The sequence below is a fragment of the Stegastes partitus genome, unplaced genomic scaffold (genome assembly GCF_000690725.1).
Source record: "Stegastes partitus isolate 25-593 unplaced genomic scaffold, Stegastes_partitus-1.0.2 Scaffold1768, whole genome shotgun sequence".
NCBI lineage: Eukaryota > Metazoa > Chordata > Actinopteri > Pomacentridae > Stegastes > Stegastes partitus.
Genome location: NW_007579499.1, coordinates 153,610 through 180,918, shown reverse-complemented (window position 1 = coordinate 180,918; position 27,309 = coordinate 153,610). Strand labels below are relative to the sequence as shown.

The following is a 27,309-nucleotide window of genomic DNA, read 5'->3' as shown; positions in this document are numbered from 1 at the left end:
ACCAAATTAATTTGCTAACTATTAATTCAATGGATTTAACTCCAATCACAGACTACCAGATTGTTAACTTTGATTTTTGTTTCTGGACCTGTCTGGTTTGGAGGCTGTATTAAGCTGGGAGTCCTCGACAGTTTGTACATGTAACGTTAGCATTGGTTAGGCTCCCAATCATGTTATAATATAAAGTGAGAACGGGCTTTTATGCTAACACACCAACTTGAATTCGAGCTAAGAAAGTAGCTACATGGTTTGTTAGCTAGCAAATGAAGCACGCATGACATGACGGCTGTCACATGAGAGTAAAAGACGGGGACATGGAGGCGTATCTATTGTCTGCTGAGCAGCAGAATTAATAGGAAGAGATGCTCTGATGCTAACCTTTCAATGGGCTACGTTACGGACTTTACTGACTATAGCTGTCGAGTTACTTCGCTAACATAGCAAACAGATGTTGTTTAAAGCAAGTGCCATAACAGTTAACAGTTGTGTTAGACTTATACTGACAAGGAAAAATGATGGGGTTGTTGTTTATTAGCTTTCCGTCAAAGCCTTTCATAAACTGGCTAGCAGCTCACTTTGAAGACACTGCTTTACTCCGCACCACCTTCTGTTTACTCTGCATGCGCTGCTGAAAGTTTTACAAACTGCAAACTACGCGATGACACAATTTTGAACTTATCCCAAGTCTCTTTTCTGCATTATGTTCCTGAACAATAACCATTCGTCTCAGACAGTCAGCTAATTAAATAGGTCAGGCTCTAGCCAAAACTACAACCCATTGTTTTTGTTGTTTATATGTTATTCTCTCCTTTTTTTTCCTCTTACAATTGCAATTTTGCTGTTATTGGTGTTGGTTGTGTTCTCTCCAGGGTTGTACTTTCTACATGTGAAACACATGTGGGACACCCACATATGTGTCCTCTGTGCTTGGGGACAGCCCATAAGCAGCAGCAGCAATGCTACATAAAACATTGTTTGCCCACCAGGCCTCATTTTGTTACAGTCAACCTACTGTATCGAGGCAGCAACGTTCCCATGAGGCATATCATCAGTGTCCAAACCAGTGCCTCAACAGCGTGGTAGCAGAGGACTACATCACATGAGCCCCCTCGCCGTACAGTATATGCTCCAAACAGTGCAATTGTGCCTTGATAAATGGAACAAGCCATCCCTGGAGGCATCCTGTATATGTGCGAGCCTCCTTCCTGGTTTCCTGTATGGATTCCCCTCATCCAGCTGCAGCTCCATCCACATCTACACTTTTAAACCCCATTAACGCAATTACTCCGCAATGCAACTGCTGTGCTGTTAACGACACTAAGATCTCTAATTGCATGCTGAAAGAAAACTACACTACCCATGAGGCAGTTTGTGGGAAAAGACGCATTAAAAACAAAAACCCGAAGCTTGCATTTCATGTGATCGACCCCTTGGAGGTGTCCCTTTTGCTCCCTCAAAGCCTTTCACAACTTTAAAGTCAGTGTTCGTACATGAAAAGCAAGGTCTCTGTGTGAATACAGCAACAATACAGGGAAAGAAGATAAAAGGAAAAAATAAAACTATATTTCCCGAGGGGCTCCTGAGTAATTAAAGATTCCAGGTCTCTCATCTGCAGCGTTCACTCTTAGGAGGCCACCTCACAGCTGTTTTCCCCACAGCCTGCCTTCTGCTCACACACACTTTAATAAAGATCTTAAGCATGTGTTCATACGCATTAGTTTTAGGTGCATGAATACCATTGCTGCAGCTTAATCCTTTCAGTCGGGAACATATTGGAAACTGGGCTTTGGTCGATACGCAGGCTCGGCTGTTGGTGATTGATAATAATTGCACCGGCGAAGAAGTGACAGACACTTTCGTGTTTGTAATTGACTTGTAATTAGCAAACTGGAGATTATTAGCTTGTAACGCTAATGAACTTTGGGGGCTAGCACCAATGTCAGTTTGCTGAGGCGACTGGGCGAGACAGTGAGCACCAAGTGGCCTGCCAGAGTTCGAATCAGTCATGTTGTTGGCGGCTGCTGACAGAAAACACTGGTGAAAAGCAGCAGAGCACAAAAGATAGTGCTTCTAACCACACAGCCATCTTCCACTTGAGCTGCCATGACAGACTCATTACATCTTAGACAAAGAAATATCAGGTCTGGGTGTGAGCTTCTGTGTGCTCAACAAAAATAGCTGCTGCAGGGACTTATTACTTGTGTACCCAATCAGGTAGAAAGACAAAAAATATATTTCTAGTGTATGTAGTTCTCTGTTGAGCCCTTTACAATTTTTCACTTTCTCTGTTCAATATTAGCCTACAGAAACACACACGCAGACACAGTTCGTGTCTTGCTGCTGTATAGGATCACTTAAAATTACAAAAGAGAGGCATTACTATCAGCACAGAGTGGGTTCACAGGGCAGAACCGGCTGATGCAAGTCGCAAATAATTGCACATAACTGCATTTTAAATCACAGCTCATTATGAGGCCGCCACCAGGTCTGATCTGAGCACCTCTCCACTTTAATTCCTGGGGATTATTGCTCATCATGACAGAGCACTGAAAGACAAAATGCAAATTAGCACATGCAAAAGCCAAACAAGCCGCCAAAGAAGCCTGTCTAAATGACGTGCTCAAGCTCAGTTGGGTAACACGAATAGCAAAAGTTTTCATAAAAAAGAACATGGGGAGAGGAGAGTATGATGGAGTGAATTTCTGAGCAGAGAACAAAGTAGTAATGACAGTAAAGTCAGGCAGTGATGTGCAGAAGACGGAGAAACTGAGTGAGTGAGAGGAACGGAAAATATATGAGCGGATAAACAAGGAAGAAGTGATGAAGAGGAGAGCAATGGGGAGATAAGAGGCGATAGGAGGTGGAGGAGAAAAGGAACTGAGTGATGTTGTAGAAGTGGTGAAGGGGGGCGGGGGGCAGGAAAAAAATGTTAGAAATCAGGCTGTGAACAATGAGTGGAGAAAGACATTAAGAGGGATGAAGGAAAAGAAGGAAGTGTTTTAGTGAGTGTCTGTGTGCCAGATTGGCAAGTTGCCACACTAGGAGTGGATAGTTGATGGTGCCAGGACAATTTAAGGATGGCTTAGTGTATCTGCTGCGCCTGAGGTGGAAAAGCCATGAAGTGAGAGTGTGTGAGAGTCTCAGGTCTTAGAAGAAGAGAAGAACCAAATGTGCTGCTTATGTGCACAGAATAAGTCGAGAGGAGATCTGACAAACATTCATCGTCTTCTGTTTGTTACCAGTATTGTCATATTTAAACCGTTAGTGATGATTGGTCAAACACAAACTACTGTCTTTGTGCATCCTGGTGCTTTTTTTTCCTTCCACACTTCAGTGCACTCCTACTCATGCATTTGGAAGATTTTATACTGAAGAAATGCAGCTTTTCTTTCCCAACTCAAGAACAACAGTTGCCAACGGGGGCAATCAGACAAATGACATGGTTGAAACTGCTCTAAATCCAGCCGCCTAGGGCGACCATTACTGAGCTGCTGAGCTTTGCTAACAGCTCATTTATGATAACATGATGATAACATGTAGAACTCGCTGCCACTTTGCATGGCAGTCAACTGTACCTGACAGTCCACATAGTGCAGCAGAACTGTGCCTTAAGGGTGAGCAAAGGGAAGCACACCGCCGTGATCGCACACTCGTCTTTGTTACCGGTTAATCTCCGCAGAAACAAAAAGGTTCTCGAGATCTATATCTGAATTTAAATTGTCTGAATAGTGATAAAGAGGATCAGCAGACAGAGAAACAGAGGGGCAATGGAAAGAACAGTTTTCTTTGTTGGAAATTATGGTCAAGTTCCAGGCTGCAACTGGAGCCAGGCTGCTCCTGATGCCTGATCTACTGACGTAAAGCACATATCCCCTCTGTTTCCACTGCTGTGTTGGTGATAAAGCAATGATACTGCTCTCTGATGATAATCTACATATAAAAGCCTCATAAAAAACACATGTGCAGAAGGACCATGCATGACATGCCAGATGTATGACAGATTAAACTTTATACCATGACATTAAATCTGCTTGATTATGTGAAAACAGAATGTGTGTGCACAATAAGCCTGTGTAATGGATATGAACAATTTCAAACGATCAGCCACAACATTAAAAGCCACAGTGAATAACATTTATTATGTTGCTACAGTGGTCCCTGTCAGGAGGCAGGACATATTACATTTGGCAGCGAGTGAACAGTCAGTTCTTGAAGTTGATGTGTCGAAAGCAGGAAAAATGTACAAGTGTAAGGATCTGAGTGACTTTGACAACCTGAGACGGCTCAACGACTGGGTCAGAACATCTCCAAAATGGCAGAGATGATCTAGCAAGTAAAAAATGTTGGATTGTGACTATTTTGACTGAATTTAGTGGGAATGTTTTCCATCATAAAAAATCACTCAATCTGTACCAAAGAAGAAAGTGTGTGAATATGATTTATAAGCTGTTCTGTAGCAACACAATGCTTCATTTAAATTGTTGGGATACATTTTACCTTTGCGCTTTTGACAACATAAGTGTTCCAAGTGAACTGGTGAAGTGGTGACAGGGTCATTGATGCGCACTGGAAGCAGCGGCTGGCTGTGTGGTCCGATCCCAGAAAAGAGCTACTGCAGCACAAACTGCTAAAAAAACCTTAATGCTGCTGTGGTAGAAAGGTGTCAGATCACACAGTGCATCACAGCTTGCTGCGCACGGGGCTGAGTAACAGCAGACCAGTTAGAGTGACCGTGCTGACCCCTGTCCATCACTGAAAGCACCTACAATAGAGCAGTGGAAGCACACGGCCTCGTTGGACAAATAATGTTTTCTTTTACATCCCCTGGACAGCTGCATGTGTGTCGTTTGCTTCGGGAGGGGATGGAAACAGGATGCACTCTGGGAGGAGGGCGAGCCGGCAGAAGCAATGTGATTTGAGAACAAAACATTACTCAGGAGTGATTTGAGGAACATGACCAAGAGATCAAGGTGTTGATATGGCCTCCAAATTCTCCAAGATCTCATTTATCAGGGCTGTCCATCCATTATCTATACACCATTTAATCCTCACTAGGGTTGCGGGGGGGCTGGAGTCTATCCCAGCCGACTGAGGTCTATCAAAGAGCTTCATCTGGGATGTGCTGAAAAAATAATCTATGAAGGCTCTACCTCAAAACTTTCAGAATTTGAAGGATCAGCTGCTGAAGTCTTAGTGCCTGACACCACAAGAAACGTCTGTGAAGTTCATGCCTCGACAGGTCAGAGCTGCTTTGGTTGGCCTGAGGGGAGCTACACAGTCTTTGGCCGGAGGTTTTAATGCTGTGGCTCATCAGTTTATATGAATGCTCTGATGACAATCTGCATTTCTGGATCGTTTCCACACTGCTTGACAGTTGTACTATAATCTCACGCTCCATCATCCACACACACCTTTGGGTCAATCTGGGCTCACCTCCGTTAAATCAAACCAGCGGCTGGCATGTGATCATCTCTTCACCCACATTCTCACGATGTTTATCCTCCTCCATGATATTGCCGTATAGCGGAAACAATAGCTGTCCATATGGTGTTCATAGCGCGCATCTACAAAAGAAGGGCTTAAGGCGAAAAGGCACTTGAAAAAAGAAATAAAACCCCAAATGGATGAATATCCCTCTCCGCTTCCGCTCTCTTGGGACAATGCCATCCTCAAAGACTGGTGTTAACCTTCAGTGCACTTATGACTGACTATTAATGGTTGCTGAAGTGCCAGTGAACATTACAGCCCATCTGTTATGTAATGCTTTAGCACTAGAGTACAGATTACAATGACCATGTTCCAATCCCCAGGAATGGATAATGAATAAAGAACAGAGACAAAATGGAAAAGATAGGAAGGACAAAAGTCACTTTTACAAGGAGCCTGATAGTCTGGATGAGTGAAAAGAGGAAGAAGGAGGAGGAGGGAAGGAGCTCAGTGTGCAAACTAAGAAGGCTCGACACTATCAAAAGCTTGAGGGGAACTTTCTGTAAATGAAGAGAGGAATGAGGGCACTGATCCAGAGGTCAACAAAAGGGTGTATCTTTGAACACTTTTGGCTCTCTTGGCCCTGCAAGATAGCGTTTCGCGTTGTCGCAACAGCAGCTGGTGCAGTGGTGCTCATGAATCTCTGATCCAGGATGCACCTCGCAAGCAAATGATTCTACATCAACACTGGGAGACCACTGACACGAGTATTCACTGAAGTAGCAAATGAATAGCAGTTATGAGCCCATGAAACACTGAGCAGGGTCGAGGGGAACCGGCAGAATTAAATCATCACTACAATAGTGATCAATAGTTTTAATTTTTTCCACTACCAGTTTTCATTATCAATTAGTTTGCCCATTCTTTTATCAGCTGACCAATTATTCATTTTGTTAAAAGGCCAAAATGTAAAAAAAAAAAAGAAGTCCCAAATGATGTTTTGTTCAGCCAAATGGCAATCAATTATCGATCTTCTATCAGTCTGCTAATCAATAGCGGGTTGCTAACTAATCATTTCAGCAGTAGAGCATTAAACTCATAACGTTTTTTCATCTCTAATGATGCCTCTAAGAGCAAAAGCACAGCAGTTTTAGAAATGTCAGTATATAATAAACACATTAGATCTCTTACCCTAAAAGCAAACTTCTAGCTGTGCAATTCAGATGCTACAATACAGCCGAATCAAACGAGCCTGCAGATAGTGTGAATCAGAAGCACATTTACTTCATTTAGAGGTTTGAAAGTCATCTAATCACACTTGAGCTTGTTTTTATGAAGTGAAAAATGTGGAAGATCTGCTCCGTGATGGCTTTGAGCTTGGAAGCAGGCTTGATGGGTGGAATTATCAACAAGAAACGCTTTGGAGCTTTACTTTAACACACTTGTAAGCACTTTGGCAACACTGCTGCTTGTTAAGCTTTCTCCAGATCAAAATATTCGTCTGTAGCCAGCAAGGAAGAGGCGAATGCTTGTGGAAACACAGCTGCTGCATACTAAAGAGGAACCATTTGATCCAACAAAACCTAAATCTGTGCAGTCTATAAGCCTATTAGTCGAATGGCTGGGAGGTTTTAATCACTATCCTTTGTCTATAGGGTCCATTACCCAGAGACTGCATTATGGTCGCTGGCTACTCCTTGGAGGTCAGAGGTCAAAACACTCTCACAATGATGCACAGCCGCTTTATTGACTGACCATGAGGCGGGAAGTGAGCTGGTAAATACGTTCCACGAGCGAGAGAATAAATTGTTTGAAAGACTGCGTTGACAAGTCCGTTCTTCCCACTAGCCTCTAATTTAGATGAATACGCGATGCGATTATATTTATGAACAATTACACCCTGGTGGACATATTTCTCCGTTCCTTCGCGAGTTGAAATTTTTAAATAAAGCGAGAGTGACTAATATTGGGGCCGTGCAGAAGCAGTAATTGCAGCAGGAATAAATATCCTCCATTTTTCTTTATCTTTCATGTACAGAGTGTCTTCAAGTCTGCCGGGCAAATTAGCATAATGACAGAAAAAGTAAATGAGCGATGCTTCATGGTTCGACGAAATGGCCGCCCGTCTGAGGCGAATTGTGAAGGTGTTTAAATGTATATTGCGCGACTGCGGATTGACAAGCGAGGAGAGGTATTATGTCGTTTTTTTGCCTGCAGGCATTTAGTGTAATACTAGCTTTCACGTATCAAAAAAAATCTATACATGACAACCTGAGATAGAAACGAGCAGTTAGATGCATGCTAACATGGAAACCTGGCAATTATTGGACTGCTGGAGAGCAACAGGTGGCTAACAGACATTTTTACATTAAATGATACCCAGGGGGTATTTGCCAGCAAGAATGCCTCACATTTACGTAAAGGTAAATAGAACCTGCTACCATTTGATGAAAAGACTCACACAATTATCTACAATATTTACGACGGTGGCGGCACAAATATTGATCCCTACTGTGCATTGCACCCATGCTGTGAGCCACTGATTCGTAAAAGGCAGGCAGAGAAAGGTATTTTCAAAGACGGGTAATGTGATCTCGTGTTTGGCATCAGCACAAACAACAGTCGGAGGAGGGACGCAGCTTGGAAAATGTACCCAAACTGACATCGTGACTCTCTAACTGACGCGTCCTCCGAGCAGGCAGTCCCTCGCCTTTAATTCCCCTCAAAGTGCATTCCACATCTCACCCCGACTACAAACAACGAATCACTGTCAGGGATTGTTTTCTAGGTGTGGATCCACGGCAAGCAGAAAGTCGAATTTGCATTGCACCGCAGCAATATAATTAACCATGACTGGCCAGTCCACAGCCCTGGTGAGGACAGAAAGTGCCATTAACTTGGACAGAGAATGTGACTGGTTTCCTAAATGTAAGGAAGAGGTAGAGGGAGAGAGGGAGCAGAAGACGTCGAACTGCCCCTCCCATCCCCAGCTGTACATCTTAACTGCTTCACTTACTATCTTCTGCAGATGCTTCTCCTTGCGGACGTCCACCATGACCAGGCCCTCTTTGACCAAGCCGAGTCCCACGTCGTCCTTGGTGTCCCCGAACTGTATTGTGACGTGTGGGCAGGTGGCGCCCGAATACTCCACGTTCAACAGGCACTGGCTGTTCTGGATGTCCCGCACCACGCAGTCCACCACGTCGGCACGGGCGTCCTCCTGGAGAAGCAAGGAAAGGGTGGGAAGGAAAGAGGAGAGAGAGGAAAAACAAAGATGGAGGAGATAATGGAAGATAAGGAGAAGAGGGAAGGGAGGGAGAAATTCAGGGATAAAGGTGAAAGGGAAAATTAGTGCATTATCAGTGATGGCTCATGCACTGCAGGGGCTGACAGAAACACCATGTATGTGTGTGAACCTAAGTGTGATTTTAATTCTGATGGAAAGAAACACAATGTAGGAACACAGCTATACAAATCATTCACCAGCTGATCACAGTTTAATATTCACTCAGTACAACAATTATCTCCTCAACCAGTTCAAGACGTTTTAGTCTGGCTAAACTATCTAAAAGTCTGACTTCCCTCCAGCCTCCTCATCACTGGAGCTGTGGAGCTGTCTTCTCTTCCTCGGTTAGCCGGCTTCACCCTTTCTCAATCCTAACCTTCTCCAATGTGAAAGGCCGGCATTTGATTGAACATATGGCGGAGAAGGAGATAGAACAGCTGCAATGCGATCCTGACCTCGCGTCCTCCAGCAGTCAGGGTGAAAATGAGAAAAAAAAAAACAAGGGAGCCGCATCTTCAAAGGCAAGAAGACACTTAAAAACAAAAAAATCAGTCCCTGGCCATCATCCATCCCTCCCCTACACCATCCATCTCTTCGCTTCTTTCTCGCCCTGGTCTTGTCTCCATGGCAACCCCCTTTGAGCTAGCCGCCCTTGGGTATGTGCGTGTCTGGTGTACGTGTGCACGAGCAAGTGTGGGCAGGGAAGCTTGTTCAAGGCACAAAACTAAGGGCCTTTTTTGTCCCCGCTCTCCCCCCCGGTCAACTTGTCACAGACGCTGCAGGGAAGCTCAGGGCGAGGGAGAGAGAGAGAGGGAGAGATAATGTGTGACAGAGTGAGAGAGGGCCGGCGATAGAGAAAGACAGTCGACACAGAAGGAGAGAGAAAACAAGGGAGAGACTATTACAGAAGAATGCGTTGACACTCGTGAAGAGACAATACAAAATTAATGAGAGCCTTCCAGTGACCCGTTCTCATCCTCTGTGTGTAGAACAGACTGTTTTAAAGCCCTCTGATGCAGCCTAAAATGCTTTGCCTTTGCACCTCAGCTTCTGTACCGATATCAAAATACTCCTTTTTTTTAAAAAATGGCCTGCTTTGAGCAATATCAACTATCTGAACCTCAAAACCTGTGGGCAGGTTCAAAAGGTTGGGGAAAAAAAAAGAGGCAAAAATGATACAATTTATCAGAGCAAAAAAAAATGTAGAAACAAAATCTCTTTTGGTTTTGTTGGGAAAATAACCAAATATTAGCTTAATATTGTGATATTTCACTGAAATCACTTTATTCAGCATGTCTTTTGCAAAATGTGCAAAAAATAAAAGACTGAAGTAACCAGATTCTTTTAAAATCTTATTTTGTGCTGCTAGCCACAATCAAAAGGGATCGCTAACTCACTGCAAACAACACATGACAACATTTTAGGAACTTTTCAGCTGAACTGCAGGCTGTGTTTACACAGAGCAGCAGGAGACAAGCATGAAAACAAATACAAAAAGTAAGTAGTAAAATATCTGTAATATATAGTCACTTTTTTCCAGTTTTGGCAACATGCAAAATCAAGAGGTTCTTTTTTCATTTTTTTCTTCTTTTTTATCAATTATGGCTGTAAAATTCTGTATCCTGTGTGCTTTCAATAGAGCTGCAGTAAAAAAAAAAAAAAAAAAGAGCCCTCCGTGAGTAAAAATGTGACAATACAACTCAGACTTCTGAGGTGCATGTGGTCTTCACACAAAGCAGCTTCAGTTTTGAATAAAAAAAGACGGGTTGATGTGTAACGCCAAAGCTTTTTCACGCTTTTCAAGTGACCTTTACTGTAAAATGAGTTCATTAATTTATTTGCAATAAAAAAAAAAAAACAAATCTCTTGTTGAGAGCAAATGTTTATAAGACTGTAAAAATAATTAGCTGATGCATCTCCATAAATTATTGAGTAATCGGCGTAGTTCTATTTTTACCTTGAGTAAAGACTTTTAGTTGTCTATAAACCACTGCCGCTACTGTGGCACTAAAAAAAAAAAAAGAATTCCATTCATCGTGTTTTCAAGTGCACTTTTGAGAAAACTGACTTTGTGTCGGGCACAGAAATGGCACGGTGTCCTGAGTGCAGATAGCTGAGAATTCACGACATCCAAAGTAAAACTGGATAAAATATTGCAAAAAAAAATTGGTAGCAGTTTTTGCTCCAATTGAAGTAGCTGCTACAGTGAGATGTCATGAAAACAACATGTGCATTCTGGCTCCTATTTTGTCAAGTTACACAGAGTGTTTTTCCTCCCCCCTCCAAAACAGCAGAATAGTGAGTGTGTGCCGCAATCCTGACATGCTTTATTTGAAGATATTGTCACTTTCTGAAACAGCACTGGGAGGCAGCAGAATGATGTCATCCTAGTGGCAGGATTTTTGGTGTTAAGAAAAGAACTTTTGAAGACAGACGATGAAGACGTATGACTTTTGAAGACGAGACATCTTGTGCAGTGAATCAGGTGGCAGGTTGCAAGACAAAGGCGGCAACCTCTCCTATGCGAAGCGGCAAAAGGTGCAGCACGAGTGAGGTGCCACGCTGGCGGTGTCAGTGGCGCGGCAAAAGGCTTCGGAAAAAAAAAAGGAGACACATGAAAGGAAAAAATCACGAGAAAATGGAAAGAACAGATGCGGCGTGACAGGCAGAGTGAGTAGGAGAGGTGTAAGGTGCATGTCAGCTTCCAACATGTGGTTTTTTTGGGTTTGTGCGAGTATTTCATGCGTTTGGAGGCAGTAACATGTAGGTGATGCTTGTATCCCCTGGGCTGGACGAACAGATGGATCACTTCATCACTGACTCAGAGACAGGTGACAGCATGTACCTCAGTACTACCAGCTCACACGAACACACACAAAAAAAAATCCTAAATACAAAACATGCTCGTTCTTCTACATCGGCGGTTCTCAACTCTTATCTGTTTCTCATTCCCAAAGTGATAATGTTCCACCACATACAGTATTTCCTACAAAGGGGTTGCATGGTTTAAGTGTTACACAACAGCCTCTAAACTGACCACAAATATGAATGAAAGATGAACGAGAGCCGGATTTATTGGAGGACTGTTGTATCAGACTGCATTAACTTCTATCCAAAACAACAGCAAACAAACCAGTCAGGTCTAGTGTGTGTAATTATGTTAAACCTAGGAGCATATGACATTACAAACATGCAGATGCTCTGCACCTTATCTAGGTTAAGTGGAACGAAATCCCCTTAAACACACTCTCGAATGCACGCACACACAGCCGCTGAAGACGGGGCTTAGCGCTGCGCCAATCAGGCGCACGGCGAAAGACAACATGTTTTGTATCCGCGCAAACTATTCTGGATGCTGTCGACCCGCCTGACACTGATAAAACACATTCGCTCACGCACAGACAAACATGCACACGAGTGGTCACCGGAGGTTGAGTAAACACACTGGGATGTAAACTGGGGGGGAAAATAAAAACACAGTAGCTGCTGCTCTGCTACTAGATGGACATTCGTGTACACAAACACAAAGTACCTGGATGTTTTTTTTTTAAATCAATTTATGAGATGTGTGAGGTTGCTGAAGAAACAAAGTCTACGTTATCAAAGTGTTCATAAAACAACGTCTTAGCTGCTAAGTCAATTATTCTCAAATTTTATGCAAACAAGTAAATCAATGACTTGGTGTTTGTCATTGTTCTGTCTGCTTTGTACAGCATGCATTATGTATGAGCATAATTTTCACTAACACTCGCCTGGAATGAAAACTCAACCCTGTCTGTCAGTTCCAGACTTATCACCCTGTGCGATAAGTGAAGCTCAAACAGTTTTCATGTCTTGCCAGGAAAGTCAACTTTCAAAAGCTGGCAGAAAATGAGACTGAAGAAGCTGATATCTCAAAGTTAATTTTGAAGCTTTCAGCTGCGACACGTATCTCCGCCCGGCGCGTGTGCCCGTCTGTGCACTTACGTCCTGTGGGACCTGGATGAAGGCGAAGGTATACTCGGTGGCCTGTGCTGGCAGGGTCCTGGTGCCGAAGGCAGGAGGTATTACAGCCAGACGGGTGGACGACACAACTTCTCTCTGAGGGAGGATGAAGGAAGGACAAAAATAAGACCCAACATAGAACATTTTTGCAGAGTTTTTTCTGTCGATGATCAATCACAAGTAGACACTAAGGCATTTGGTTTTCTGCGTTTGTAAAACTAAGTGCAAATACAGTATCAGTGAAGTCAGTCCAGTGTCACTTTAAGGTCAAAGATATGAACTCTTTGGAAATTGTTTGGTTTACGAGTTAAAGATTTCTGTCAGGTTGTGTCCGTCATGTTCGAGCAAACACAAGAGATGTACATCTTTTGCTGTATCTCCAGTAAACAGAGGCAGATCTCTGGACAACTGGCTCATTTATTACAGTCATAAAGACACTTAAAAACAGAAATCTGTAACAAGGTTCCTAAAAGCTCATAGTCAGGGTTTGAGTTATATACATGTCTCAAATAAAAAGCCTCAGAGAGTCAAAGAGAGGCTGTACATTTATCCTTTAGACTGCAATGTATGTCTATTTGTCCTTGATTCTAAATCAATTCTGCAATCAGTATGGCACTTTAACAACGATAGTTTACAGCTGAACAATGGACAGATGCCATTTTGCGGCTCAAAAGCTGTGTACTTGCATGTATGTCAACTCACAATCACGTTACGGCTTTTCTACATCGGCCCTGAGGCTCCTCTTATTGAGCTCCATTTGTTCTCCAGCTTAGCTACAAGCTAAGAGTAAAGATGTCAATAGATGTCGGGTTGATAGTCGCCAGACTCTTATCAGATTAGAAGGCACAACAAAATGAGTAAGATGTAAACATGGCGACGGTATTGTGTGTATGAATACAATGGCGATCGAAAGGTTCTAACCTGTTTTAAAAAGCATGCAAGCTGAGAAACAGGTTTAAGGGTGTTGGATAAATTCAACAGCTTTTGTGAAAACAAACCACCGTAAGTCACAGGTTATCATTGATTCACATGTTACATGTCATGTAGTCGTGTCATCTGTTCATCTTCAATTAGTAACATGTTACCTATTTTCAGCACAATCATGGCTAGGAGCACTTAAACATGTCTTTAATGCAGAATGACACACTTATAATGCCACAAATCATAACAAAAGGAATAAACTTTCTTTGAGTTTTTATTTTACAAAAATGTTAGAAACCTGTAATCTATATGCACATTTTTTTTTTATAGTGCCTACAGATGTTGCTGCTATAGATATTTTTCTACTTACATTTAAAATTTGTTTTAATAATTATATCCTATCTGCTCTGTGTAGACACAATCTGCAGTTCAGCTTAAAGGCTTAAAGTTTTGTCCTGTGGCGTCGCAGCAGAGTCGCTCCGGACTTCACGACTTAGGAACAAAGAATTATGAGAATCACTTTTTTTTTTTTTAAACAGAACCTGATGCCAACCGCTTATTTTTAGGTAAAACTGTTAAATGAAACACATAGAATAACGGCATTTTGATGAAATATCCCAATTTTAGGCTCACAACTAGTCAAGATGAACAGTTCAAGGACTACTGGAAAGTCAGAAATCCACTGTTTCTCATGGTTTTCATAGTTTCTGACCCTGATAAATGGTGTAATGTTAGCGATTAAAAAGTAAATAACAATAATAATAACAACCCCCTCAAACTCACCGGCAGGTTTTGGGGCTGAGAGAGCTGGACTGTCGAACCTTTCAAAATGAGTCGATGGAACAGAGTTTTGTGTTTGCTGTCGTACTATAAATGAGCTGCCACTCTTCTGAATCTCTTTGAGAAAGATACTGGACATATTCTGCCTTTCTCTCTGTTGCAATAGATCAAAATTTACCAACGACACAGCAAAGTGTTTCTTGTGTCTGGTGAGGTCATAAGAGTCATATCAGTTGTTCTTTTCAATGACATTGATGTCTATCTGCATCAGTTTGCTTTGTGGACATCTCCAGTGCCACATCATAGTGTTGTCTGCACATTTATTCTCATTTTGTCTTTGGCAATAGATAGTGGAAGTTCAGCACTGCTAAACAATCTGCACATATGAAAGCTATGTACAATATTTCGCTGTTATAAATCAAGAAAATTGACAGGGGTAAGCTGATGCGAACAATGGCCAATCAGCCATCACCACAGGCTACACCGCGCTGGGAAGTCAGACAAATACCACCATTAGAAGTGGGAAGTTAATTTAATGACCCCCCATATCTTAGGTTAATGTGTTCATTGGACTGAACAGTCTAGACAGAGAATACCTTGAACATTTATTATGGCTAAAACGTTAAGATTTATCTACGCCATATTAGACTTTGACAGCACTGTAAATGTGGGCTTTAAAAAATGAAATGACAAAAGTGCTCTGCTGTGTTTGCTAATGATCCCATAATAATTCAGGTACTGACCTGTACCTGGGAGAGGTGGCGGTATTATCAACTAATAGCTCATGACACAGAGCCATGAAATCAAGGCCAGACTGACTCAACCTGAAATGACGCAAAACTACAAAGAATGAGGTAGATATCAGCTTGATGTTTTTTCCTGTGTGCCAGGTCGGCCTCGGAGAATCACACTTTCAGCAACATGCCAGGACGAATCGCGTCTGCCAGCCAACCCTCGATCTGTCCCCCACTCTGAGGTCAGTCACACACTGTGTGCTCCACTGCATCATGGGAAATCTCCCGCAGGCTGAGGGTTGGTTGCATGAGCCACTTGGTGATGCAAGCATGTGTGTGCACGTGGGCAGACACAATAACGCACTCGCAAGGATATAGTGCCTTCGTCATCATGGAGTAGTACAAAAAAAAAAAAAATACAGAGAGAGAGAGGGGGGGGGGGAGTTCTGGTTTTGTCATGAAAAGGAATAAAACAATACTCTCAGATGCAGTATTTGATTCAGTACTAAACAATAAAAGGAAAACAAACAAGCTAACAATGTTTTTGTCCTAAAAAAAAAAAAACAACTGAAAAGACAGATAAAGGCTTCTTTGAACACAAAAATAAGAAAACAGCTGGTGACTTAACAGATGCAAGAAATGAAGAAGAAATCCCCCTAAAAATCCCAGACTGCTTCCAGTTATGGGTTTGGCCATTATACAGTTTTGCTTCTGTGTGTGTGTTTTGATCCCCAAACAGCATCATGATGTTTTAATGAAGGCACTTTTTCATCGCACACACACACAAGTTGCGTTTTCATAGAATTGTATGAGGCGAATCTGCAGTAAAAATACCGCAGGTTGGAGTGTCGTCTGAAGGTGGCGCTATACAGGCTAGGTCGCGAAAACAAAAAAAAAAAATAGTTGTCTGCCAGCTGCTTAAATGCGTAGCAGAAAAAGAAATGAACAAAACTTTGTTGTGCAGCGAGAAACAAATTGAGAGAAGTTCTCAGGAATTTTTGTTTCCCCATCGGGAAAGTTGTAATTATTCTTTCAGGTCAGCTGGCATTTGACATGTTTCATGCTGTTTAGAGGCGCAGACAACTAAAGCAGAAACAGCCAGTCAGTCATCTGAGTTAAATGGTTGGTACTTATTTGAAAAAAGTGTTTTCATTCACTCTTTTTGGATAATATAAAACAAAAAAACACACCTCAAGGGAGAGTAAAAACTGAATTGTGGCATTTCAGTTAACTTGTTCTAATGTCATGTCAATATGTGCATAAAAATATGTTATGGAAACTACACGCTTAATTATACACACAATCAAACTCAGGTCACAAAGTTACTCACGTTGCCATAGTCGATGTAGAAGACATGAACCTTTGCCGGTGACTCAACTTTCTCCACTCTGGCTCTGTACCTGCAGCAGCAAAAGAATAGTTGAGAGAGAGAGAGAGAGAGAGAGAGAGAGAGAAAGAACAGGGAAACAGAGATGAAGACAGAGGGCACAAGAGGAAAAGGAGATGAGTAAATGATTCTGTGCTTATTTCCCTGGGGAGGAGGTGTTGGAGGATCTGTCTGCTGTGATCGGGGGAAGAGGAGCTGGAGAGGATGAGCAGGCCGGGGGAGTGAGGTGGGACAGAGGGGATCTATCAGGACACGGCAGGGCTGCGAAAATTGCACAGAGGCCTCCTTGCAATAAAAGACTGAAATTTAAACCTATTTTTGCCTTGTAGCAAATAACTTTAGTGCATTAGCGCTAATCACAAAAACCTGACTGTTTCACTTTTCGATTTCGCTGCACATTTGGCGAGCTGCATTTGAATGGAAACAAACTTGGTGTTACAAGGACGTACCAATCAGTGACAAATGGAGGGGGGGAAAAAACAACATAAAGTGCCTGAGTAATGGCCAAATCCTGCTTATGATCAGAAGCTACAAAAAAAAAGGCAAGCTTTCCTCACACTTGATTCAGTGTGTCTCTTCATCTGACCATCACTTGTTTGACTTCTAGCTCAAACAAACAAATGAGAGCGAAGAAGAAGAAGACAAACTGGCTGCAGACCAAGGACAGCAGGAAAAAGCCAAATAATTAGTCCCACATGGACAAAGACAGAGACAAGAGAACAGACTTAAAACCGCATAAGTGATTAACCGGAAGAAATAAAGTACAGCAATGAGTGCGAGGAGCAAGAATAAGAGGGAGCGAGAGACAAAGTGTGAGAGACTGATGAACAGAGGTTCTTTCTTTTCTATTCACTTTGACTCTGGTGTTCTGAGAGGCCTTGAAAGGCGACGAATTTCTAATCAGCCACCGAATGAAACAAGCCGACATTCCACATGCATCACAGAATACTAAGATATGGACACAGACCAGTGGAAACATGAACATAATTAGCTGGCTGAATAATATGGAACAAAAATCGCAGACATTTGCCACCTGGAGCAGGATTCCTGCTTTTCTTTACAAACAACAGGCTAAAGAAAGTGAAGGTTTACACCAGATGGCCTGTTTAAAATGCTCACTGATTTGTATTGGTGGCCAGGACAGGAGAATAACTTTAGTTTTGCCCTCAAAAACCAGGACAGGAAGACAGAGGGAAGGATGGAAGAAAGAAAGAAGGAAAGGACAGCACCTGTGTTGGGTGAACATTTGGTTTTTAATCAGTTTCTTGATCTTTTTTCACCGTCACCTTCTTGACAGACTCTCTCTCTCTCTCTCTCTCTCTCTCCCTCCCTCGATCACTGTGACTTCTATCTGTCCCCATGACCATCTGTAAACTTCCAACATCCGGTGAGGTGACGAGATGAAGAGGTGTGTATGTGTGTTCCTGTCAAGCAACTGCTGATTCTAAGGGGCTGAAGCAGTGGCAGTGAGCTAATTACACCCTGTGGGTGTCTGCAGTCAACGAATCACAGGCTTAAATAGAGACAAGGTATAAATGAAATGTCAGGCATCCCCGAGAGGAATACCTATATAGCACATACTGTATGTACCTCACCAAATTGTGTTAAGTTTGTCAGGCCAGGCTCACACTTTACAAGTTTTAAAATCCTCACAGATTTGGAAATCAGGTTGCATCACACATATAAAAAGAAACTTCACATGTACCTTTCTCTTTAATCTCAGATATGAAAATAAAAGCACATCACACACTATAGGATAAGATTATCATGCAGTGCATCAAACCACATCATTCATTTCATGGGGAAGTAGATGTAAACAAAATGGAGACTGTGGAGCAACACCTTGCTGTAACGTTATTTTACATTGACAAAAGCTGAAGCTACAGTTTGGATAAGAACATGAGTGGAAATAAGCAGCCAACATGCTTTTTGTCTATTAGAGGTAGGATTAGTTTATCTATCTGTAGCTAGCATTAGCCCCTCAAGCGAGTAGTGTTGTTAGGTAACAGTGTCTGCTGTTCCAGTTGGTAGCATGATAATCATATGTATCATAAATATTGAACATGTTTGATACGGTCACTGTGGCCCAAATAAGTCTGCGAGCAGTTTAAAAGGTTTAAAACTGGATCTGTAAACCTCTAACAAATATTCAGGGTTGAACACTATTTCAGGGAGGTGAAAGGGGAGCATATCCTCCCAAAACTTCTGTCGTGAGAGTCTGGCTTTAGCAGCTGTGGTCAATTTCTAGGATTGATAAATCACAGCTGTGCAGGTGAGGGATGCCCAAACCAAGTTTTCTCCTCAGGGTGTCTGCAATACTTGAGTACCAGTAATTTGTATGTATGTCACAGGGATTGCTGACCCATGGCAGCTGAGTGATTGTATAAGGCAATGATTAAAAAAAACACTGAATATGGATCATTCACATCCACTACATAACTTTTCTTATCAGTGTCAATACAGATCTGGTGGTTCAAAGCATCTCTATCTTTTCTGTTTGAGATTCAGTTCAATTCATTTAAAAAAAAATAAAAAATAAATACATATACAGCACCAATTCACAACCCACAAAGTCATCGCAGCGCTCTGCCCATAGAAAGGTCAAGACCTTACATTATTATATTATAAAGAGCAAACTACCAAATCCAACAATTCCGTTTGAGCAAGCGCTTCGGCACAGTGGGATTTAAAAAAAAAAAGACCCCTTTTTAACAGGAAGAAACTTGTGGCTGGTGGGGCGAAAGTAAAGGATAACAGAGAGAAATGGACACAAGAGAACAATAAGCACTGGGGGAAGCTGGAAGGCGAATAACCACAAATCTGAAATATGCGGCTCTGGAGACAGAGATTCAGATTCAGAGCTCAGTTTCCAGACTGATAGTCTAGGGCTTTGCGATGTAGTTAAGTATCATAAGAAATGAGCTGTATGCATACCATTCACCATCAGCAAACTTGGCTATGCAGTAGTCCCCGCGCCGTGCGGAGTAGGATCCTTCCACGGGCGGCTGGGCGGCGATCTCTGCTCTCATGGTCTCCATCAGACTCTCCAGCTGGCCCCCTGATGGAAACACAGACATGGATGAGAATCATAATTCAATTCACAAATTTTTAGTGTGATTACAGTTTTTGTTCATTTCTTCAAATTGCATTTCATTACATCACTATGACCCATTTTCCTTTCACTTGAACATTGGTGTGTTTGCTTCCTTTTCTCTATTACCATCTAATTCACAATATGCATTTCCATTCTCCACAGAGAAGTTGTTGAATGGTAAACTATAGTGTGTAAAATGGATCTACAATCCCATTTAAACTCTCTACAGCAAGTCGTCTCTATGGAGGTGCAAGTACTTAGCTTTCATTTGCATGTTGGCCTGCATGTGACTGACAGAGGCTGAGTCCTGAGGCAGCAGCAGAAAATGAACACGCTTGTATCTTACCCCATGCAGAGCTCCTAAATAGTGCTTGAATATAAATGAAATAAAGACTGACGCAGCTTCGCAAAGCATGACTTGGCTTCTTGTGTGCAGACACAGACTGAGAATTCTTCTGAGGGTGGTTTGTGCTGTTTGTAACTGAATGGGGTGCAACTCCTAATAATTATTCTGCCTTTTGTTATGAATGAATTAATTACGTTATTGCATGCTTTAGCATAATAAGACACTCGAGTTCAAGTTAAATGGACTCACTGCCTTGGAGAAGATATTTCATGCATTAGTTCAAATGTACAAAAACAATACAAATCTGTGTTGGTGGAACAAAAGGAAACTTGTATAAAGCTTTATCTTGGTATTGAAAGAAAGGCCAATGTTATTCAAATTCCCAACTTGTGCCATTTCCAGCTAATTAATCAAAGTTTCACATACAGAAAGTATCTTTCAATTTCTCGCCAACAAAGATAGTTCAGTTCACCCTGGCTGTATAACCTCTGGTTTTAGCCCTGTCCTAAACAGGCTGGTTCAGTGTCTGTAGCTTTAAGTGTCGCTAACCTGCTGCTATCTACGCCCCCTTCAGGAAGAAAACTCTCCAGGTCTGACAACAACAGTTGACCACACAAATATGTAATGAGTGTGTGAGATCAGGACTTTCTATCGCTTCTAACTTTCCCTCTGAGTAATCATTTTAAACATCACCACATTCATAGCAGAGTCGTTTCTTAACTCATGCCTATGGTGAATTTGTCAGCCAACATAGCGGCTGTAAAATTAGTAGTTTAGCATCGCAGAGCAGCAGCTTGGAAAAGGCTATGAAGTGACTGCTTGTAAATATGCATTCTGAGCTGCATTTCAGTTCACTTCGTATTGAATCTATTGTCCAACAACTGAAACTGAAAAATATGTGAACAAGAGCTTTATTGGGAATCTGGCTGTATTAAAATGCAGAATATGTGAGCACAGAGAGAAGGAGAGAAGCAATCAGCACAACAAACGATATGAAAACACAGTAACGCACCCAGTCCTTGTTTATCGGTTTGAAATCGATTCTAAAGTTTCTACCATCTCTGAAGTTCTCTCAGCGTTACATATTCCACAGAACTATAACCAGTCAGCATACGATCAAAGCTAATGGCAATGTTCGCATCATTAGCTGCACCAAGGATTTTTCTATTGTTATGGTGACACTGTCATCTAAAGTAATCCACTGAACCTTCAGCTCCTCAGATGCTGGGAGTGCATGAATACTCTTGTGTTCACTCTTGAAGCCATAAGCAGAACATTTGGTGGGCTTTGCATATGGCCGACACAATTAAGAGTTAGCAGAAGCAGCTCTGGAAAGTAAACAAAGGTAAATTTGACCAAGACCACTACTGGTTCCTCAGATAAACTGCATGAGTAAAATTCTAAGTGGCTTGTAAAGCTGAGGGGCAATCAAGTTGTGGGGGGTCTTAAGGAATGGCAGACAACAAAATACACAAAAAATAATATATTTTTTGTTGCTGCTAGCCCTTTAGCTTCATGCAGTTCACAGAGGTTTGACTCTGTTGGAGAAACAGAGCTTTGAGTAAAGAAGCTCATCTCACACAGGGTCTTTATGGCTTATCAAGCCATTGTGTCATGCGCGGCAGACCTATCATGACCGATTCAAGGCGAGAATGTGGCTGTCGATATGGTGAGATTTGGAAAAATCAGAGTGCGAGGCTGTGCTTCATGGATCCAGTGTCTGCGGTAAGTGGCAGCCTGATTTGCACTCATCAATTGCAATTGGGAAGCTGATTGTGAACACCACTAAGTATGTGCATCTCCAAGAGAGCCACTTTTGTGGTGTTTGTGCAATATGTACGATATATTTGTTTGTGTGTTACGGAATATGTTTATGCACACATGCCTATTAGTGTTCGCAAGTGGCTGCGTGTTTGTGTGTGGAGCGGTATGAAGTGTGTGGAAGCAATTACAGCAGCTAGTTTAGTAAAGTGGCCCATATGAATTTCCATGGTGGTATTTTTAGAGGCCATTTTCACTGATATGCCACCTGGAGGGGGTTTGTGGGCAGGAGGGCCAGAATCATGTGTAATGGAGCATTTTTAACCACATAAATTCATAAAACAGAGGAGCAAACTGAGGCAAAAACAAAGCCCCATTACATGGAGAGTATAAATACAAATATTTAAGACAATAAAGGGATGATGTAAAAATAGTGCCATGACAGTTTTGATCAAATACTGTTATATAACATGCAGTAAAAACCTATTTATACAGTCCCTGCAGTCAGATGATTATATTTTGAGCAAGAAACAAGAATGAGAAAGAAAAAAAACCCCACATTTTTGGACCACCCTTTGAGTTGGTTCAGTTAAACTTGTTGCTGATTGCTCGTCACAGCATCCTTTGGCTGTCAATCACAGTCTGCCAATCATCACAGGAGTTGGACTGTTTACAGATGTGGGAAACATGGCACTTAGCTTAACCTCCTTCACTGACTGAAAATCAAAGTTAGAAAAACGTAGAACCTGCTTGGCCCAGCTAAAGTCTAAACGAGCTAAAAGCAGGATTGTACTGTCACTGTAAGGCTCAACCGTTTAGCTCGCTAGTTAAACAGGATTCATCTACGGAGAAGGTAAGTTAGCGAAGAACCCGAGTTAGAGTCGGCATAGTGCGATGTGGCCGTGCTGCCAAATCTCACGCGCTGACCGTGAGACTCATGCAATTGACACTGTTCACATGCTCTCACGCCACATGTCCATTTTCTCATGCAGTGAAAAAATAAATTCATAACTGTTAACATCACAGTGTGAAACGGGGACACCCACAGTGCACAGACAGACGAGAGAGAGCACAGCGCAACAGTAGCGAGTTAGTCAGAATGTCGGCTCTACATAATGTTTTCATAAATATATTTTCAATTACGATCCACCGCAACTATACTGTTCTTGATTGTTAGTTTTCATCAAACCCTCAGTTGAACTATGTCAGACTGTGGGATCATTTTACTGCAATATAAAGTCCTGCACCCCTGTGGAAACAACACAACCATGACCAGAAGAACTGAAATGTCATAAATATTATAAGAAACTGATTTGAATTCGTTGGGTTTAGCTGCCTTTGTTTTTTTGGAGTCTTCATGTGCACTATTTTTCTAAGTACCCAAGTGTTTCTAATAATTTGAAGTAGTTTCCATAGTTGTCTTCTATCTGCTCAGAGTAAACACAGCCTGCAGTTCAGCCCAAAAAGTCCCTGAGTTTTTTATTTTTTTCATGTGATTGTTGGTCACAGCTAAATGACTAATAGCTTCAAGGTGGCAAATGTTTAACTTAGACATTTAGAGAAAAATTATTTTGATAAAATGTCACCGTTTTGAACTCCTGACTGAACAGCATGTCACGGATGAATGGTTCAAGGACTGTCTGAAAGTTCAGAATTCAACTATTCTTTCTGTTTTTACAGATTCGAGCTCTGGGGTCTTTTTTTTTCTTTGCCTTTTAAACCCACCAGTAGGTTTTGGGGTTCAGAGTGTTAATCAAAGTAGTAAAGTTATGTAAAAATGTAGGAAAAATCTTTATTCTAACAACCCCCAGATCAAGTATTTTAAAACTTGCTCCTGCATTTTATGACCAGGCGTCGATGTATACATACACTTCACCAGTCTTTAAACCAATATATATTCGCTGTATTTCTGCAGTAACCAGATTTGAACCTAATGTATAAAAAAGTCAGTTTCTGAACATAGTCAGCACAGCTTGATTTCTTCCGGACAAATGCTGTTACTTGGCCATGTGGGTTTCTTACAGGGATGATTACAGGTTGCAAATGTGCTTTGTGCTACAAAGACCTGAGAATGGGAAAGCATGTCTGCTGCAGCAAGGCAGAGAGATACAAAAATCAATCTTAAAGTCATAGCGTTGCATCTTTGTATGGAAAACAGTTAATCCCGAAGCTGCAGGCAAGAAGGAAATAACTAATATCTGGGGTATAGAGAACCTCCCAATCTTTTACAAAAAAATGTATGATGGAAAAAAAACAGGTTATCTCTGAGAAATATGGGAACCGTGGAACAGTTTTCTACTGTCAGTTGAGCAGTAGAAAAAAGGGGCAGAATTCAAATATGTACAAACAGTAAGAAAACACTGTGTGCTCTCACACTGCAGAGACTGTCTTCTCACTGCATCTTTAGTCCAAATGACCAAAATAAATTATAAATTCAAGCTGCTGCTTGATGCGTCACTGATGCATTTGAAGCACGCCAGCCTTGGGTAAAAACGAGATAGAGGAGAAGCCTCGTTTCTGACCACGAGCTTGTACCAGGTTATGGCAGCAACATGTTTTCTCCCACTAACCTGTTTTCTTGCGTGCGAAAGTAAATGCAGTCGGCGCGCCTGTCGGTGTGCAAAAATTAGTACGTTCTGCTTACTATGCATGTTACTATCAAACAAACAGCTTGGAGGCAGGCGCTGCACACACCTTTCTACTTCTGTACTGCTGCTGTGAGTTGTCATTAACACCTAATATTATTTATGCTGGTGGAGAACAAGAAAATATAAATAATGATGCTGTTTTCCCACGGTTATCTGCGCTGAGGCAGGCAGGCAGCTGCCAACCAACGGCAGACAGGAAACCTTCATTTGCATGATGTCAAACGTGCAGAAAAAACACCGAGGAGGGATACAAAGGGATTTAGAGTGTGAAGGGAAAGCTGGGAGGCTCAGTTTGATTGGGTCAGGGCGGGGGTGTCCAAACACCTCTTTGGCCGCCCACTGCTAAAACCGATAGCTGATAAATGCAGCGGGTGGAACAAGAGCATCAGTTCACAAACACACACCAAACAGACGCATCCTCAGCGTTTTGTAGAGAAAGCAGTTTTTTTTTTTGTAAACACGGCAGATGAATTGCTTCCTGAACCCTTGCATCATAGGCAAACACACACTCGCACACACACATATATATAGGTGGTGTGGTTGCATCATTATCCTCCAGCGTTGCCACAGTGGTTCAGTGCAGAATTACCAGAGTGGCAGTGGACTACAGCAGTCACAGTCAGCCACCTCCTTGATTTATTAATCTAATTAAAAAAAGTTAGTGTGTGCCTTCCTTCCTTGGTGTGTATGCGTGTGTATTTAATTGAAAATGCTTTATTCATGCAAATTGTATTTACAATATTGAGTAACAGGACGGACTGTTGACCTTGGGTTCTTGTTAGATGACGACCGGACGCTAAATCTTTGTTTATGGCAAGTTTCATCACTGCAGTTCATGACTCATGGCTTCACGATGAATCTTTATGGCTAAAGGAATGTGCAACTGACATGTAAAATCACACACACACACACACACACACGCACCCACACACCCCCCACTAAACTCAAAAGTGTATGTACAATAAGGTGCTGATGGGCTTTTTACAGCCTGTCACCTTTATTTTCTCTGCTGCACTGCTGTTTGGCACAGCATGTGCTGAGAGTTCTTTTTCCTGCTGTTTGAGAAGAAAAAAATTAACTTGACTCCATGTTTTCTGTAACAACTGTTTTATAGGTTTATTTTGTGGTCTGGAAAGGCATAGTGGACTCTATACAGGTGCTGAATGGGGTTGTGCAGTCAAAGGGCACTGACAGTGCAGTGTCATGGATCAGCAATTTTAATAAGCTGATTTAAGGTCTGCTTTGACCCATAGATTCACTCCAATTACTTTCAAGTCAGGTCCAGTCACACTTGTACAATAAATCCATGTCCAAGTTCACTGGCTGATATGAATTCTTGGTATTTTTTCCCTTAAAAAGAGCAGGGAAACGTGGAGAGAAAGCCTGTTTCCTGTTGTTTATATCTTTGCTGTAAAGTCCTGAGTCACACACTTTAGTCAGACCACTCTGAACCCCAAAACGTGCAGGCAGGTGTGAAAGGTATGTTATCTTTAAGCAAACTGCTAATATGCAATTGATAATTATCTGAGCCAGAAACTGTAAAAAATGCAGAGAAACATCAGAGTTGAAGCTTTTCCACGGTCCTTGAGTGACTCAACTGTGACATTGCTGTCGGGACAGAAAACTTAACAAGATCTAAGCTTATCTAAGCTAATCACTTTATTTGCATGTCTTATTTAATAATTTTGCCCAAAAATAAACCATTACTCACAAGACTGCGTAAAAACTCTAAAAAGTCTGGGATCCTCAGCACAACTGAGAAGCCACGAGTGACTCAGCTGCGACCAACATTAACATTTTAAAAATTCTGGTACTTTTTGATTGGACAAGCTTGAACTGCAGGCTGTGAGAGCCAATAGGAGACAAGCATAGAAAGAATGAAAAAGCAGGATATACAGCATAGAGTGTCACTTTTCCCCCCAGTACTGGTAACACCAATGGACACTTAGAAAGATGTTGCGTGTACATGTTGATTCCAGCTGGTTTTTTTTTCCCCCTAAGATACATAACTAATAAGGATCCAGTTGTGTTTTCTTTTTTGATTTATGGCATTATAACTGTGACATACTGCACAAAAGATATGGTTGAATTACTTGTAGCCATGGCTGTGCGATTTCCACAAAGGTGTAGGACTTTACATTGCAATGAATAATGAGCCCAAAATGGAGAAAATTTTTTAAATAAAAATGTGACAGGAGCAAATAAACACCCAGAAGCTGCTGGGTGGGGGTTCAGAGGGTTAATATGAGGAGTTAAATATAATACATCCTTATTTACTGGGTGCCTTTTTTCGCATCACGCTGACAGCTTTAGCCCTGACTTGTCTCCTGACAGTGTAGTAAACTGACAGCTTCTAATTCACAAACCTGTGCGCTCCTGAGCATTTTAGAATGTGCTTCTCCACATCTGCGGACTGCAAGGTGTCTGATTTAGTATGCAGAGTGTAACTTGTGCATTATCATTACTCTGTGTTGGGATTTAAAGGTCTAATTAGATGTGCGGCTTTCTTGGATCGTGGATTATCAGAAACACTTCATCCGTGTGTTTAAGTCCAGGCCTGTCCAGAGAAAATCACCGTCACGCGTATCACAACACAAAGAAACACGCAGTTAAAACGAGGCATGCGCAAGTAATCACACTTAAATAACCACAATTAGGACTCTGGTCTTTCAGTGTGGGAGAAAACTGGGATGAACTGTACATGCTGCAGGTGAGTACAGAGAGAAACAATCGGCCATCTGGCGTGAATTGAGCAAAAAAAAAACCCTTATGCAAGTGCAGCATCCCAGCGAAATTCTGAATGAATAGAAACAGTCACATTAGGAAGGAAGTACGGCTTGGACGCACCGCATTACAGAGGCAGATTCCTATTTAATGTTGGCATAAAGACAACCGAATATCTGCGTGCAGAAGGGGTAAACCATGTCAAGCGTGAGTGCTC

At 41.9% G+C, this 27,309-nt stretch overlaps 1 protein-coding gene across 1 annotated transcript in view; it reads right to left on the bottom strand.

Annotated features, from left to right (window-relative positions):
* Nucleotides 1-27,309, bottom strand: part of LOC103372505 (staphylococcal nuclease domain-containing protein 1-like) — a 49,574-nt gene that overhangs the window by 11,643 nt on the left and 10,622 nt on the right. The window contains exons 2-5 of the mRNA XM_008302160.1: nucleotides 19,454-19,577; nucleotides 16,463-16,532; nucleotides 12,680-12,793; nucleotides 8,444-8,647 (exon numbers count right to left, since the gene is read on the bottom strand). Of these exons, the coding sequence (XP_008300382.1) occupies nucleotides 8,444-8,647; nucleotides 12,680-12,793; nucleotides 16,463-16,532; nucleotides 19,454-19,557 (492 nt within the window). The 5' untranslated portion in view covers nucleotides 19,558-19,577. The remainder of the gene's footprint in view (nucleotides 1-8,443; nucleotides 8,648-12,679; nucleotides 12,794-16,462; nucleotides 16,533-19,453; nucleotides 19,578-27,309) is intronic.